Source organism: Ailuropoda melanoleuca, chromosome 7 (genome assembly GCF_002007445.2).
Source record: "Ailuropoda melanoleuca isolate Jingjing chromosome 7, ASM200744v2, whole genome shotgun sequence".
NCBI lineage: Eukaryota > Metazoa > Chordata > Mammalia > Carnivora > Ursidae > Ailuropoda > Ailuropoda melanoleuca.
The window spans coordinates 65074231-65092509 of NC_048224.1; the positions used below are offsets into that span (position 1 = coordinate 65074231).

General features: G+C 35.5%; 1 protein-coding gene across 4 annotated transcripts in view; it reads left to right on the top strand.

Annotated features, from left to right (window-relative positions):
* SGCG (sarcoglycan gamma) overlaps window positions 1-17758 on the top strand; it is a 133004-nt gene extending 115246 nt beyond the window's left edge. For all 4 annotated transcript variants that reach the window (XM_019801195.2, XM_011226789.3, XM_011226784.3 and 1 more), the window contains 3 exons: window positions 1261-1333; window positions 14659-14782; window positions 16947-17758. In XM_019801195.2, coding sequence (XP_019656754.1) covers window positions 1261-1333; window positions 14659-14782; window positions 16947-17120 — 371 coding nt within the window. In that variant the 3' untranslated portion in view covers window positions 17121-17758. The remainder of the gene's footprint in view (window positions 1-1260; window positions 1334-14658; window positions 14783-16946) is intronic.
* The last annotated feature ends 521 nt before the right edge of the window (window positions 17759-18279 follow it).

Below are 18279 nucleotides of genomic sequence, written 5' to 3' on the forward strand. Positions count from 1 at the left end.
GGAAATGAACAGGAAAATAAAGGTTAAACAAGTAAACTTAAAAAAAAGAATTATATAAAATTTTTAAAATGTGTGTAGACACATATATGTACCCCTATATTCACATATTCACTCACTTCAATGTGTGTATATTTTGCTATGAAAAATTGATAAAATATTTTAAACAAAGTGTATTTGTTTAAATTTTAGACTTACATATGTATGCATTCAAAGAGAAAAGGATGTAATTTTTTTATCTTACAGAGGTTTATTTACATAGATCTTCAGTTAATGAAAGGTGATATCAAATATCTATGGTACATAAGGTATTGATTATATTTTTATTGATTACATGTGGTTATTTTTTCTTTAGAGTAACCATATTTAAAATATATTGGAAATTATTTACTTGTAACTTGAATCTCATAATAAAAACATCCAATGACAAAAAAAAGTTAATATTATAAGACTGGGCTTTTTTATTATTATACTTTCCTTATGCAATTAATATTTATACAGGATCATATTATACAGTTATTTAAGTGTGTTATTTATATAATCATATTTTATTATGGAACTTTTTCCCTGTCTAAAATTTAGATTATATGACCCCAAACAATATATTCTGTTTTCCACAAGAAACAGTTGCTACACCAATTATATATTTTCATATAATCATAGTTGGGGATATTAAATATGAATGCATACATAAGGGAAATATAGTTATACTGAAAAGCAATGATTTATTATTTTACGAAGCCATTTATGAAGCATCTATTTTAATATAGGCAAATAGATTCTGAGGAATATTTATTTTGAGGCCAAATAGTAATAATAGAAGTAAGTTCATATAATTTGAACATTGACGATTCCAATGATAGAGAAATTGCTGCTCTTATTTAACAATAATATGTACCAGTTTATAGGCTTTGTGTCTGTCTCGTACTTATGTGCATTACGATGATCATATGTCACTATAATATCACTAACCGGTTCTGTTAAGTAATTGTCATACATTTAAAAACCAGTTACAGAGTTATAGTACCTTCTAAAAGAGTGCCACTGATGCTCTTAGAATTATTTCAGCTCACTGGAACAGTTAAAAAGTCCTGTACATTAATTTCTATGCGTCAACTACATTTTCTTTCCCACATCTGTGAGCAGCAAGATCAGCAACAAGATCAAAATCTACTTGTGCTTTAATACATAGACCAAGTGTTTAATTAGTCTGATGTCATTTGTTTTACTTTAGTAAAGTGATGCATCTCTGGCTTCGTTTAGGGCCTGAAGGTGCTCTTTTTGAACATTCAGTGGAGACCCCCCTTGTAAGAGCCGACCCATTTCAGGACCTGAGGTAAGAATTTTGTTCAAACATAAACTCTCTTATGGAAGATACCCAGATATGTGCTGGAATAACATTTTAGCAGTCATTACCAGATCGTGGTAATTAATTCCATTAATTAATTGTCTTTATTCTCGTCATGTTCTACTTATTAACTAGTCATCACTTACTAAAATCCAAAGGGTTTAGTAAAAAGTCCCACTGATTCCCTGTGTTTAATCCACCCAAACCAGAAAATTTGCCATCTTAACCACTTTTAAGTATACAGTTCAGAAGTATTAAGTACATTTCCACTGTTGTACAATCATCACCACCCTCCATCTCCAGAATTCTTTTCATTTTGCAAAACTAATACTCTGTGGCCAGTAAACAATTCTCCATTCTCACCTCTACCAACCCCTGGAAACCACCATTCTACTTTCTGTCTCCACAAATTTGACAACTCGAGGCATTTGTACTTTGTGACTGGTTCATTTCACTTGGCATAATGTCCACAACCTTTGTTATATCTTTACATAATGTCAGAATATATAAAATCACCTAGTACCAAATTGTAAATGTATTCTTTATAAGAGTCTCTGTGTGCCTATGTGTACCTCACTTTATTAATGTACTACTGAATGAAATTTATTGCTGTAACAGTTTATTCCAATATTATATCTGTACTTTATAACAAAATCAAATACTATTTTTTAAAACAAGTGCCTGAAGTCTAAGGTATCACTTAAAATTACATTCAGTGTTTGAACTTGAAATATATGCATAACAATTAACATCCTAATATATTATGTATAATAGAGGAAATTAAGTATAGTAAGAGTCCCAGCTTTACCCAGAGAAGCCTTATGACCTTGGGCAAACTAACCTTTTGAATCTATTTTTCTCATCTATAAAATGTTGATAGTAACGCATATCTCAGTGTATTCTGGGAAAGATTTAATTAGCTATTAGGTTAAAAATATTTTGTAAACTGAAAGTTGAGTACAAATAATCATTTTTATTATCATTATTATACCAAGTAAATAATCACACTAAATGAAATAAAAGTTAGAAAATTAGCATTTCTCTTATCCTTAATATCTAATTAAATAGTAATCAAAAGCAAATGAGGGTTCAATTTATTTTACCCTCTTAGAGAACATTTGCAGCATGAAAATAAATTGTGACTCTAATTACATTACAACAAATTCACTAATTTTGATAAAGGATCATAAGATCAATATTACAGAATTATTATAGTTAGGGAAGAACAACATTTTACTTTTCAAGGATAGAAAAACGATTCAATATCTTTAAAAATAATCCCATTAAAACCAATTTGAAATTATAAAATAATATAAACTATAGAGATGCCAGACTCCTTTTTGCAGTAATTTACTTCACTGTTTTAAAATATATGGATCTCAAAAGTAAAACAATTATTTTGTGTTGTCCTGTCAAGGCATAATCTGCTGGTTATATGGCAGGCTTTTGCTAAAAAAGAAATGGCAGGAGAGTATCCTCCTGCTTTCTAAAAGCTGGTACTAAGGGGGGGGAGGATCATAACCCAGGTGTTACAGGCAAAGTGATTAAGAAAATAATGAAATTGCAAGAAATTCCTGGAGGAATGAGGTGAGGATGGAAGGCATGAACTGACAAGCACTTAATGTCTTCAACTGCCAGGATCTGTACATGGTCCCATAATTTTTCTCATTTAATCATCAACTGTACCTTAAAAATAAGCAACTCTATCTCCATTGTATAAAAGACAAAAACCGAGATTTAGATAGCGGCCTATTCTAAGTAAAGATTAAAAAGTAGCCTACTGTATGGTGACTAACATAATATAATAAAAAATTATTATTATAAAAAAAAAGTCGGGGCGCCTGGGTAGCGCAGTCGTTAAGCGTCTGCCTTCGGCTCAGGGCGGATCCCCGCGTTCCAAGATAGAGTCCCACATCGGGCTCCTCCGCTGGGAGCCTGCTTCTTCCTCTCCCACTCCCCCTGCTTGTGTTCCCTCTCTCGCTGGCTGTCTGTCACATAAATAAATAAAATCTTTAAAAAATAAATAAATTAATTAAATAAATAAATAAAAGTAGCCTGAATAAATAAATAAATAATAAAAAGTGGACAACGATGATTCAAATTCAGCTCTGACTCCAAAGTCCATGTTCATTTGGGTGTAATCTCTCCACCACCTAAGTGGACCCTTGAGTGATTTATTCTTTGATTTACAACCAGACTCCTCTAAATGATTATATGATATTCATATTTTCTTCTGTAAATTCTTACCATAAACTGTCTTTCACTTTATATTTCTGAGTCCCGTACCATTACTATTCCTGGCCTGAGTAAAGTGAAAATAATTCTAGAATATCCTGAAAACAATGAATGCAGAGTGGATTTTGTAGGTTGAGATCATTAGGCATTTATAAATATATCTCTGAAATAGACATGCTTAAATATCACAAGTTTTAATTTTGATATTTGTTCAAATGGTAGTCATACAAGGGTGATAATTATTATTTTCTTTAAGAAGAAAGGAAATTAACATGTATTTAAACTAGATTTACATTTCTTATAGCAAAATCATTCACAAGAAAAATACGAAGTCTGATATGCTGCCTTCATTCTGACATACTATTTCTCATTCATACATGATATAGTTCATTCCTTTTTAAAAATTCACAAAAATATACTGAACATGTTTGTGTACCAGAATAGTTGCTAGTTCTACAGTGATAAAATGTGTGGATCCTGCACTTAATGGTTTTAAAGTCTGTTGGGAAAGTTAGAACAATATAACAAGTTAGAACAATATAATTCCTTGCTATGATGAAAGTCCAAAATAGAGTGAGGGCATAGGAGAAAAGCATAAAATCTTCCCAGGGTAATCTGAGATGATGTCACAGAGAAGGAAGCACTTGAACTGAAACTTAAGGAAATCAGTAGACATTAATATCACGGGGTAAACGGTAAATCCCCTGCAACCCAATAGGGATGTGGTGGTGATTAAATAAGTTATTATTTGCAAATTGCTCGAAATGATGCCTAGCACATAGTCAGTAATATAAGTGTGTCTTCATTAGATAAGTAAAATAAGAGAACATGGAAACATTTGCTCCTGTTTCAAACACTTGTAAATACTAATACTTATGAATGAATGAACAAATATTTATAAATGTACATTATATACATTTGTAATGTATATATATTATAATATTGCTCAAATATTTATAAATACTGCTCAACTAGACACCAAGCCAAGCTCATTCTTAGGTCCCAGTAACAAAGAGGAAATTCTTATCAGAGCAGAGTGAAAGCTAAAGGCAAGGTACTCGTGGAGATATCAGGATGTCATAGAAATTAGGGACTGGGACTTTAATATATTTTGGGACTGTGATACGAAGCCATAGCCGTGTGTGTGTGTGTGTGTGTGTGTGTGTGTGTGTGTGTGTGTGTGTGAAGTGCTCAGACTGAAATACCTTGTAAACCCTGGGCCCCATGAAAGATATTCAAAACAATTTGCCTAATAGCTTGAAGATGCTGCAAACTCATCTTGGGCCATGGGTTGAGTTACCTACAAGAAATCGTGAACCACAGGCCTTTGCTCAGCCAAGATCAGAGGACTAAATCCACACTACCTCATTGTATGAGCTCAAAACTGGAAAATTAGTGTCAACTACACTAAAGTCAAACTACGGTGAAGAAATTATCCCATTATCCATGACAAAAACAACTGTGGAAAACAATCCTTTGCTGAAAATGAGTTTACCACAATGCTAATAATAATGAAAAGACAAAAAATCAGCAGCCACTACAAGTTACCCCCTAAAACTCTAAGTAATAGAGCAAAGCGAGAGATTTTAAAACACACGTGAATAAAATACTCAAAGAGGAAAAAAATTGAATATAAAGATGAGGCAAAGTCAAAATAGTAGGAAAATGGCAGATTTGGAAAATAACAAAATAGAAATTCTAGAAATGAGAGATCAAGTAATCCAAATAAAATCAGTGGCAACCAGTACTTGGTTTCTCACACCATTCTGCAATAAAAGGAATCAGGATTCTTGGGAGAAATGCTTTCTAAGACTGGGGCAGCAAACGTAGAAGATAAATTTGGATCATTTTGCAGTACCAGTGAATAAGAGGTGCTCAAAAATCAAAACAGCAGGGGTACATCAAAAGGGCACAGGAGCCAAATGAAAGAGTTCCCAATCAAAAACTCCCAGTCAAAGCTGGACAAGTTAAGCAAAACATTTTTAACATATTGGATTGTAACCCAAATTTGGTGGGTATCAACTTCCTGTGGTTTTTAGATTCCATCAAATACACTGTAAAGTGATGAGTCTTCTTTCAAAGTTGGTGGGTATCAACTCTCTGTGGTTTTTAGATTCCATCAAATACACTGTAAAGTGATGAGTCTTCTTTCAAAATGACAGTGTTTATAATGCACCAGAAATGGTATCTTTTGCAAATACTTAAATTTATATAAAACACAATGTTAACCTAAAAATGGGTGATGGGCACCTAGTTTTCAGACTTCTTTTAGGACAGCCATAAGAGCACTGCTCTGGGTTGGCTGTTCTACCAACTTTTACGAAGTGTGTGTATCAGATGTGAACATATTGAATTGTGCCAAACTTGACCAGCGTGCCTCTCCAAGTGCTTTGTGCTGATTTATAATTCTGTGAGCGGTGTGAGAGTCTCTTTCCTCACCTTTTACCAGCATTTCGCACTGTCAGACTCTATGATCTTTTTCATGTTGATGAGTGTTATCTTGTGTTATTTTACTTCCCTGGTGACTGGCGTAGTTAAGCATCTTTCATATTTTTATTCTATTATTAAGGCTGCTGCTGCTTCTGGAATTGACTCCATCTGCTCTGCTTCTTTAATTATGTTTTAAAACAGATTTATAGGGATTAAAAATAAATATATATTCTGAATATTAACATTTTAATGTTTATATAGTCAAAATTATTAATCTTTTTTTTTTCATTTAATCTGGATTTTAAACCATAGCTTGAAACTTTCTTTACAGAAAGAGGAAGTTGTCAGCCCTTTTGCTGATCTGGCTTTCCCTTTTATATCTAGATACATTGTAGATCCCTGATGCATTTTTTTTTATGATTTACATTTTATTTTTTTTGTTGCCCTGTATTTTTTTTAATTTTATTATGTTATGTTAGTCACCATACAGTACATCTTAGTTTTTGATGTAGTTGTTCCATGATTCATCATTTGTGTGTAACACCTAGTGCTCCATGCAATATTTAGAGCTTATTCTTGTGTGAGGTGTAAGGTGTGAGGTCTGGGTCAAATTTTATCTTCTCCGATCAGCCAACCAGATGTGCCAAACAATTAGATTATTAATTAGAAATTCTACCTTTGCCACTACAATTTTAAATACAACCTTTATCATGCATTAAATTTCCCTAAGCTCATGGGTCTGTTTGTATATTTTCTACTTTACTCCACTAGTCTGTCTATTCAGGTCCCAGTACCAACCTTGTTAAACAGGGTTTAGAAAATGTTTTAAAGTCAGATAGGACTAGTCTCTCTCTCTCTCTCTCTTTCTCTCTCTCTTTCTCTCTCTCTCTCTCTCACACACACACACACACACACCCTTGTACTGACTCTTTCAACATTTCTCTGTCAATTTTTGCTTATTTTTCCATATGATCTTCAGTGTTACCTTGTGTAGTTGAAGAAAAAGCATATTCTTTTGTTAGAATTATGTTAAATTCATAAATTAGGGAAAACTGACATCATTATGACATCATTTATCCAAAAACATGGGGTGTCTTTCCATTCTTTAAAGTCAATTTTTGTCCTTTCAGGAGTACTTAAAAGTTTCTTGACATATTTCTTAAATTTAACAAGAATAAGTTTACATATTTCTTGTTAAGTTTACCCCTAAGCATTTTCGTTTAACTCTGTCTCAATTATAAATGAGGTTTTATTCTACCTACCATTATATCCTCTAACAAGTTATTGTTTTGGATATGAAAGCTACTGATTGCTGTGCATTAATTTTATATGAACAACCTTACTGAACTTCTTATTCTTTGAGTCAGTTTTATGTTGGCTTATTAGGATTTTTCGGGTATCATCATCTGCAAATAGATATACTTTTACACCTTCTTTTCCAACTCTGTGTCTCCAACTGATTAATCTCACTCCATGTCCCAGTATCATTAGAGCAGTTGAGAAACAAGTGGAGGTAGTGTGCATCCTTGCCTTTTCCCCATCTGAATGGAAACGCCACTGGTGTTCCTCCATTAAGCAAGATGATGTGAACGTGTATTTTATAAAAAATAAAAAACAAATATCAGTTTCTATTTTGTGTTGAATGGCTGTTAGATTTTGTCAAAAGCTCATTAACATTTATGGAGATAGTCATATTTATGTGTCCCTTAGATATATTAATACAATGTATCATGTTAATGGGTTTTCTAATACCAGACCAATTTTGCATTCATTGAATGAATTCTCCTTAGTCATGGTATATTCTTTCCTTACAATGGTGATCCATTCTACCTGCTAATATTTTATGTAGAACCTTCACATTTATATACATGAATGATATTGGTCTGTATCTTTCTTTTTTGTGTGCTGTTTTTGTAAAGTTTAGGTAACAGTGTTATTCATGCTTCAAGAATTAGGAAGATTTCCTTCATTTTCAATGTTCTGGAATAATTTGTGGACAGTTGGGAAGCTTTGATTTCTAAAGGTTTTGTAGAATTCTCCCCTGGACCATATGGACCTGATGAATTTTTTAAAAATAATTCCTTAATAGTGTAATTCTTCTTTTATGGAAATTTGTTTCTTTAAACCTGTACATCCAATAAGGGTCAATTTTAATCACCTGTATTTTCTCTAGGAAATTATTAATTTAATCTTGCTTTTCAAATACATTTGCATAATGGTCTAAAAGAGGTATCTTGGGAATTTAATTCCTTCTGTTTCAGTGTTTTTTGAAACAACTCATTGATAAAAGAAAAATCAGTGTCTATAAATGCACAGTAAACGAATGAATCATTGATCTCAGCTTGCATAATCACATTTCTCATCCCAAGTGTTTATTTCTCATTTATCACAGCTTACCATCTTGAGTCTACTTAAGCAATGAAAGCAATTTGTGCCTCATGGTAATTGACACTTGATGGTGTGGCTGGTTTTCCTTAATTCTAGCAGTTCCAAAAAAAAAGTAAAAATCATAAAATATCAAAACAAAACAAAACATTTAGTCAGTTCACCAAGTAAAAACAGTATGAAGAGTTGAAGTTTTCATCCAATAAAGGAAGTAAATGGTGGGAGCTGCCTTGGCTGGCTCAGTTAATAGAGCGTAGGATTATTGAACTAAGGGTTGTAAATTCAATCCCCACATTGAATGTAGAGATTACTTAAAAAATAAAATCTTTTTTTCTTTTAAAGAAAGTTTTATCCAATAGCAGAATAGTGAAAATAAACCATTAGGAACTTGGGTATATTGGAAAACACTGCTTGGGCATTAGTGAAGGGAGTGCATTCTTTCAAAAACACTTTCAAGGCCCCGAATTGCCAAGGAGCTGTTGAAAAGGAAAAACAAAGCTGGGGGCATCACATTGACAGATTTCAAGCTGTACTACAAAGCTGTGATCACAAAGACAGCATGGTACTGGCACAAAAACAGACACACAGACCAATGGAACAGACTAGAGAACCCAGAAATGGACCCTTGGCTCTTTGGGCAACTAATCTTTGAATAGGAAGAAAAAAACATCCAGTGGAAAAAAAGACAGTCTCTTCAATAAATGGGGCTGGGAAAATTGGACAGCTACATGCAAAGGAATGAAACTTGACCACTCTCTCACACCATACACAAAGAGAAACTCCAAATGGATGAANTCACACCATACACAAAGATAAACTCCAAATGGATGAAAGACCTCGATGTGAGACAGGAATCCATCAAAATCCTAGAGGAGAAGATAGGCAGCAACCTCTTTGACATCAGCCACAGCAAATTTTTCATGACACATCTCCAAAGGCAAGGGAAACAAAGGAAAAAATGAACTTGTGGGACTTCATCAAGATAAAAAGCTTCTGCACAGCCAAGAAAACTGTCCAAAAAACTAAGAGAAAGCCCACAGAATGGGAGAATATATTTGCAAAGGACACTACAGATAAAGGACTGGTATCCAAGATCTACAAAGAACTTTTCAAACTCAATACACGAGAAAGAAATAAACAAGTCATAAAATGGGCAGAAGATATGAACACTTTTCCAGTGAAGACATACAAATGGCTAACAGACACATGAAAAAATGTTCAAAATCATTAGCCATCAGGGAAATTCAAATCAAAACCACACTGAGATACCACCTTACACCAGTTAGAATGGCAAAACTTGACAAGGCAAGAAACAACAAATGTTGGAGAGGATGTGGAGAAAGGGGATCCCTCCTACATTGTTGGTGGGAATGCAAGTTGGTACAGCCACTCTGGAAAACAGTGTGGAGGTCCCTTAAAAAGTTAAAAATTGAGCTACCCTATGATCCAGCCATTGCACTACTGGGTATCTACCCCAAAGATACAGACGTAGTAAAGAGAAGGGCCATATGCACCCCAATGTTCATAGCTGCATTGTCCACAATAGCCAAATCATGGAAGGAGCCGAGATGCCCTTCAACAGATGACTGGATTAAGAAGCTGTGGTCCATATATACAATGGAATATTACTCAGCTATCAGGAAGAATGATTTCTCAACATTTGCTGCAACATAGACGGCACTGGAGGAGATAATGCTAAGTGAAATAAGTCAAGCAGAGAAAGACAATTATCATATGATTTCTCTCATCTATGGAACATAAGAACTAGGAGGATCGGTAGGGGAAGAAAGGGATAAAGAAAAGGGGGGTAATCAGAAGGGGGAATGAAACATGAGAGACTATGGACTNTACGCAACGAATGAATCATCGAACTTTACATCAAAAACCAGGGATGTACTGTATGGTGACTAACATAATATAATAAAAAATATTATTATAAAAATAAATAAATAAATAAAAATAAAATAAAATAAAATAAAATACCAGCCCACAAGGCATTTGCCTGCCCATTACCTCCAAGGTCTCCAGCATTTCAACTCCCACTCATCACTCTGGTTAGGAGTTTCTTCTGTTCTGACACTATGAAAATGCCCTTTGTTTTTCTGTTTTTGTTTTTGTTTTATGCCTAGTATGTGTTTTAATGTTTTTGATTGTATTTTATTCAGCATTTATATGTAATTGGTGGCTGAGGGCAGAGCTTTGCCTCTGTTCATCTGTCTTGACTGGTCTTTATAGAGTGATATTTTTAAAGCAAAAATGGAACCTTGACATTCCTCTGCTTACATCCTTTAAGCTGCTTGAATGTTAGATTCCTAAGGGCAGGAAGGTCATCTGCCTTGTTTGCTACTGTTTTTCTACAAATCTAGACAAGCACATAGTAGGGACTTAATAAATAAGAGTTAAATGAATAAATACATTATTCCCCACACTTTTAGATTAAAGACTAACACAGCTAACATAGCCTAGTGGTCAGCATGGCCTAACAGTGGACATAATCTACACCTTGCATGATTTGGCCAGTGCTACCTCTAAGCCAGCTTTTCTTGCAGATTTTTATTTATGTTTCCCGGTCTCTCAACCTATTTACAAAATTTACTTACTATAAGCCTGAAAGAGCTTAAAATCAAAACATTTCCCATAAATTTCAGTAATTTTTCCCCTTTGTTTGAATAGTACTAACATGACATGAGCAATAAATATTACAATCATACATGCTTGACAAGTTATATTCTCTAAATTCAAAAGTGAATATGGGCAAACACACACACACACACAGCTTATTTATTTGGTATATTTCTGGGTCAGTGTTCAAAATCTTTTGTTCTTCCTATAAGACATGAGTAAATATTTACATACTCACATATTTGAAGAAAGGGGTGGATATCTAACTAGCAAACTAAAATGTAACAAAAGAAAAAAATTGAGTTGTTTTGTATCTGACTGCTGTTCAGTGTGTTCATGGAAATATATACTTCAGAGCATTCTAATCACAGCCTTTTTTGGTAAAATGTGTCCTAACTTGTGCTGAACTGACGCGGTTCATCTTCAAGGCTATAAATGATGCAAAGGGGAAGAAACTTGCTATTCCAGAAGCACCATATTATAATATGGTAAGCAAGTAATTGGTCCTATTGAGGTCATTTTGTTGTTTGATGAATGATCTTTGAAACAACTTGCCTTCCTTAGGATCTTCAAAATCACAAATGGATTGCCTGAAATGGACCAGACCTCTGCAAGTTGCTTACATGTCTTCCTCCCTTCCTTTCCTTCCCCTATCAACCCCCCCCCTTTTTTTTCTATCAATCTAGACAGGAAAAATGTAGACAACTAGCAGACATCAAATAGCAAAATGGGCAATCAGCAGACCAAAGCATCTAGGTATATCTGAGTGTTTCCCCATAACCTAAGCTTAACATAATTTGACCAATAAATTCTATTAACGTCTCTAAGTGTTTCCTTGTACTCAAAGTAAATATAAATTTCAAAATGTGTAACACATCAAATTTTACATATCGATCTGTACTTAAGAAAATGAAACTTCGTTTTCTATAACAAACAGTGGTAGACAAAAACTTGCCAATTAAAGGCAGCAATTCCTCTGAGCTAAACATCTACCAAATAAATATTCAGTCAGTTCAAATGCAAATTAATGACCCACATTCTTCTTTCCTCTGGAGCCACTCCCCTTTCTCTTTCCTGCCCATATCTACTCTAATCTTACCCTACTGTGGGAGGATTACAGACCATTTTGTATCCTGTTCCTCTTCTCATTGATCTTTAAACATTTCAATTACATCAGCCTTTCAGACTGTCGGGTGGGGTTGGGTTGGGTTGGGTTGGGTTGGGTTGGGTTGGGTTGGGTTAGAGTAGCTGAAAAATCTTTCAAGTGATCATGTTGTGCCACCTGGTGGAAATTTAGTATTTTTCAAGCAGAAGCAAATAGAATTTCTCTGGTTCGTATACTCTTGGTTCTCTACGTTTGACTTAGTCACAGAAGGTTCTGATAAATTATACAAAAATAAAGCCACCTGAGGCCAGTGTCCATTCTGTCTCTCAACCCTACCAGTTCAGTATTTTCCCAAAAGACAGCTTCACATCTGCCCTGTAATCCTCCTAAAAAAACAAAACAAAACAAAACAAAACAAAACAACCCTGCAAACAAAACCTAAAGGCTAAGCTTACATTCTACTTTACAAACAGGCAGCAAATGAACATGTTACCCTTAAGTTTGTCTTTATCCCAGACGGGTTTGTGTTTTCACTAAAAAGATAGTTTTACAAAGTTATTCACAAATAGCATTTTCTCCTGGTGTGATATGCAGTGTTTAACCCTGCCATCTGAAACTACTATGTGGGGGTAGAGCTGTGTAAAGTTTTTATCTGTTTTTAGAGGATACTAGTCTTGTAGACACTTATTGGTGGGAAGTTAATTTCTTTACTGCACATTATTTCTGGATTTATCGATAAAGAATGTACACTATATTAGCATTCAAGAATAACATCATGAGAGATCTCAGTCTGCTTGACCACTCTCTCACACCATACACAAAGATAAACTCCAAATGGATGAAAGACCTCAATGTCAGACAGGAATCCATCAAAATCCTAGAGGAGAACATAGGCAGGAACCTCTTCAACATCAGCCACAGCTACTTCTTTCAAGATACATCTCCAAAAGCAAGGGAAACAAAAGCAAAAATGAACTTGTAGGACTTCATCAAGATAAAAAGCTTCTGCACAGCTAAGGAAACAGTCAAAAAAACAAAGAGGCAGCCCACGGAATGGGAGAAGATATTTGCAAATGACACTACAGATAAAAGGCTGGTATCCAAGATCTATAAAGAACTTCTCAAACTCAATACACAAGAAACAAATAATCAAATAAAAAAATGGGCAGAAGATATGAACAGACACTTCTCCAAAGAAGACATATAAATGGCTAACAGACACATGAAAAAATGTTCAACATCATTAGCCATCAGGGAAATTCAAATCAAAACCACATTGAAATACCATCTTATGCCAGTTAGAATGGCAGAAATTGACAAGGCAAGAAACAACAAATGTTGGAGAGGATGTGGAGAAAGAGGATCCCTCCTACATTGTTGGTGGGAATGCGAGTTGGTACAGCCTCTTTGGAAAGCAGGGTGGAGGTCCCTTAAAAAATTAAAAATAGAGCTACCCTACGACTTAGCAATTGCACTACTGGGTATTTACCCCAAAGATACAGACGTAGTGAAGAGAAAGGCCATATGCACCCCAATGTTCATAGCAGCATTGTCCACAATAGCTAAATCGTGGAAGGAGCCGAGATGCCCTTCAACAGACGAATGGATAAAAAAGATGTGGTCCATATATACAATGGAATATTACTCAGCCATCAGAAAGAATGATTACTCAACATTTGCATCAACATGGATGGGACTGGAAGAGATTATGCTAAGTGAAATAAGTCAAGCAGAGAAAGACAATTATCATATGGTTTCACTAATTTATGGAACATAAGAACTAGGAAGATCAGTAGAAGAAAGGGAAGAAGGGGGAGTAAACAGAAGGGGGAATGAACCATGAGAGACTATGGACTCTGAGAAACAAACTGAGGGCTTCAGAGGGAAGGGGGGTGGGGGAATGGGATAGGCTGGTGATGGGTATTAAGGAGGGCACGTATTGCATGGTGCATTGGGTGTTATACGCAAGTAATGAATCATGGAACTTTACATCAAAAACTAGGGATGTACTGTATGGTGACTAACATAATATAATTAAAAAATATTATTAAAAAAAGATTATGCTAAGTGAAATAAGTCAAGCAGAGAAAGACAATAATCATATGTTTTCACTCATTTGTGGAACATTAAGGAATAGCAAGGAGATTGTTAGGAGAAGGAAGGGAAAAACGAAGAGGGGGAGTAAACAGAGGGGGAAATGAACCACAAGAGACTATGGACTCCTGGAAACAAACTGAGGGTTTTAGAGGGGAGGGGGTGGAGGGATGGGCTAGCCCAGTGATGGGTATTAAGGAGGGCACGTATTGCGTGGAGCACTGGGTGTTATACACAAACAATGAATCATGGATCACTACATCAAAAACTGATGATGTATGGTATGGTGACTAACATATCATAATAATAAAAAAATAACATCATGATATATACTTTATACTTTATTAATTGTATTTTCTATGCAAAGCCATTCAATAAAGGATTCCTGTGGCAGCTTTTCTCTTTTAATACTATTTTTTGTTGTCTCTTTCCTTCATTTCAGATTAGAATCTCCCACACGGAGTCTAAGCATGGATGCTCCAAAGGGTGTCCATATTAAAGCTCATGCTGGGAAAATCGAGGCTCTTTCTCAAATGGATATCATTTTCCAAAGTAGTGATGGAATGGTGAGTTTGGTGTATGAAGCTCCTGTTGTACATCCTGATAACTTGCAGAGTGCTCAGAGACCATCAATTCTGCCATTACCTACCGATCCAACTTCTCAATATGGCGGTCACTGGCAGTTACCTGTAAATGACAACCATGATCAGTTGTTGCCTTGAGTGCTATGCTTGCTCACATCAAATTATGTTTAAACGAAAATTAAATATGAAAATTAAGAGCTTTAAAAGTCAACCACAATAAGGATAAAATCTGGAAATTCAAGTCCAGAAATAAAACATCACTGGTATAAGCCAAAGTCATAAGACGGCAGTAGAGCACTTGCTACTCAACACTGATTGTTCTAGTACTAGACCAATTCATGAATTACCTGTCTGAATTCAGAGAAGTTGACAGGCCTCCCCAGACCTGGGCTATCTTCTCATTTGTCAAACAGGGAAAGTACTATTTCCTTAACTATGTCACAGAGCCATGAGATATCAGTGTGGTACTATGAGTGGCAAGGTTTTGAAATTATTAATTTGATATTAAGAGAAAGGTGTTGTTGAGGCAGCAAATGGGGACCATGAGAGGCAGCTCATGAGTGTGGACAGGACCCATCCAATGGCAGGCTGCTAGTGGAATATAAAAGATATCCAGTGAAGCTCCTACAAGTTGTAACTTGAAAAGTTATGATGCCAAGAGCAGGTAAATGCAAAAACGGAAGTCAAGGATTTTGGAAACTCATTACTAATTATAATGTCACAACATACTTAAAATGTATTACCTTGGAAAAATATACTAATTTTAATTTTGAAATAGTCTCACTTATTTCCACAAATAAGGAACCACTTTTTTAATAGCACATAGCCTGACTCATAAGTTGATATCCCTTATTACTGGGAGCTAGTTCAAAGTGAGGGGATATCTGGCCTCCCACAAGATACATTCCCATAAAGATAAACGAACGTGAGCAGGGAAGGGGTATGTGGACTGCCAGGGACTAGAGTTTGCTAGAAGAGCAAGAAAAAAATAACAACTAGAAAACAAATTCACTGATTAACCATAAGAAAGGAGAGCAGAGAAACCAACAAGGAAAAGCTAGAGCACATTAGGGAAAACCAGGTGGCCACAGACCCAACGCACTGGACAACAGCTTAAGTAGGTTCTGTGTTAAAAAAAAAAAAAATGCAATACACATTTCATTTCTTTTACTCTGACAGTATCCCAGACCACAAGGTAACTTCTAGTGCTGTTCCACCCACTGCTTCCCATGCGGTGGTCAGCTTCCCGAGGGGGTACAGACTGCAAACACCGGGTTATGAAAAAAGTGGAGTTTGTGGGTGAGAGTGCAGAAAATAAAGGAAGAGTCCAACTTGTTTGCAAGGAAAAACATTATGCCCGCCCATGACATGCTTTAATTCCTTCTAATAAGTGAGGGCCCTGGCGTGGGTAAGATTGGGCTACTCAGTGGGACAGTTCTTCGTTCCCAAAAAGATATCCAAACCTCAATGGCCATCTATTTACATTTCAGTGTAACTAAACTGTCACAGGAACAAAAACCCCAGTAGCTTTCATTTAATTTTAGTTGGCTTTGGTCTGTGTGTCTACTGCTTTTCCACATCTAAGAGAAGGCAGCTGAGTTTCGAATATTTTAGAAGTTAGGGAAATGGTTGGTAGCTAATAGAATGAAGTTAATTGCCTCTTATAGGAAAACAAAATCAGCAGAAATTCCAACATTCACAGGTAGAAATTATTAAGATGAACTTATTTCTGTGGCTTCTACTTTATCCTAAGGGGGTAGAGAAGGTGATTTAGCATAAAGTCAAAATAGGTCGCAAGATAAATGTGAATTAAAAGAACAATTTTTTTCAGATAATTCTGAAGGTATTTTTAGTATAGCATCATAAATCTTCCTAGCTCAACTAGCATAATGGGTTTAAAAAAAAAAGGCTTCTCTTTAATTTGGAGAAGGAATTATTAAGCCCCTGCCTGAATGGGGAAAAAAAAGAAAAAAAGAAAAGAAATAGGCTTTAAAAGACTCTGATAATGTCTTAAGTCAAGTCAGGTGCCTATTTCATTTTCTATGCAGAGAAGAAACTAATCTGTTCGGAGCATTTTGAGATATGAGTTTCACGCTATCATATTCATTCTCCTTTACCACCTCGCCTCTCCTTTTCTCCCAAACAGCTTGTGCTTGATGCTGAAACTGTGTGTTTACCCAAGTTGGTTCAGGGGACTCAGGGTGCTGCTGGCAGCTCACAAAGACTCTATGAAATCTGTGTGTGTCCAGATGGGAAGCTTTACCTGTCCGTGGCCGGCGCGGGTACCACGTGCCACGAAAACAGCCACATCTGTCTCTAAACTCCCTGCATCTTCCACGGAGCACCTGCCTCATTTCAGTGAGCTTTACAGATGCCAACCTCAAGCCTTCACACCAAGCAACTTGACAGTGGGTGGGAAGTAGGAGGGCACACTTTCAAAAGGAACTCAAAAATGTACCAGCGAAGGTGTTCTGATGAAAATACATGATCTCAGAATGGTGTGCACATATTAGACATTAAAGTCTAGCAATAGCAAAAAAAAGAAAAGAAAGAAAGAAAAAAAGTCTTTATTCTGCTAGGTTTATTTTCATCAAAGCCATTTTGACTTTTTTTTTTTCTTTCTTGTGGATAATCGATCTACAATGAAATATTGAATTGCTGTGTGCAATTAATTTATGCTGTTCAACTGTGAATGTCTAACTCCCCATAAAAGTAGCTTTGGTCAATACTAAAACGCCCCCAAAGTTCCATGTGGTGTTCCCACTATAGCACTCAAACCCACAGGTGCTCTCATTTTAATGCAAAGTCAGGTTTCACAAGAAATCAGGTTTTGAGGGGACTTGGGTTGATCTGATTTTCAATATGTAGTCAAAGGAATAAATTATACAAAATTAATCATGTTTTCTTTATACATAGTCATAAGCAATAAAAATCAACCTACATTTTTCACAAACTTCAGTTTGTCTTCCTTCCTTTAATCCCCACGACAGCGCTTTGAGGTAATATTTTCCTCCAAGTTAACTGGTAATTAAAAAAAAGGTTCAGCTAGAACAAGTCAGAAGGTCATGCAGTAGCTAATGAAATTAAACTGAAATGTGACCCTACATGTGAACAGCTGTTTTCACTTTGAAAATCTCTGGTGTGTTGTCTCATTCTATCCAAACCCCAACCTATGTGAGAATTGTGTAGATGGGATGATATTCTTTGACAAGTGAAGAAACCAAAGTCCACTAGGATCAAACAACTAATAGGTGGTGGGACTCATTACTGCCCAGCCGGTGCGTTTACCTCTTACATGACAGTAACAGACTGGATGTTACTTCACAGAATCAGACTCTCTTCATTTTTGAAAGTAGGTTTAGTACCAGTTGGTTGTATGTGTTGCTATATAAGTCAAATAGGACACACTGAACCTATGAAAATAGGCTAGCCTTGTGTAAGCCACTCACTCACTTTGTAAAATTCCAGTCGTCACAGAC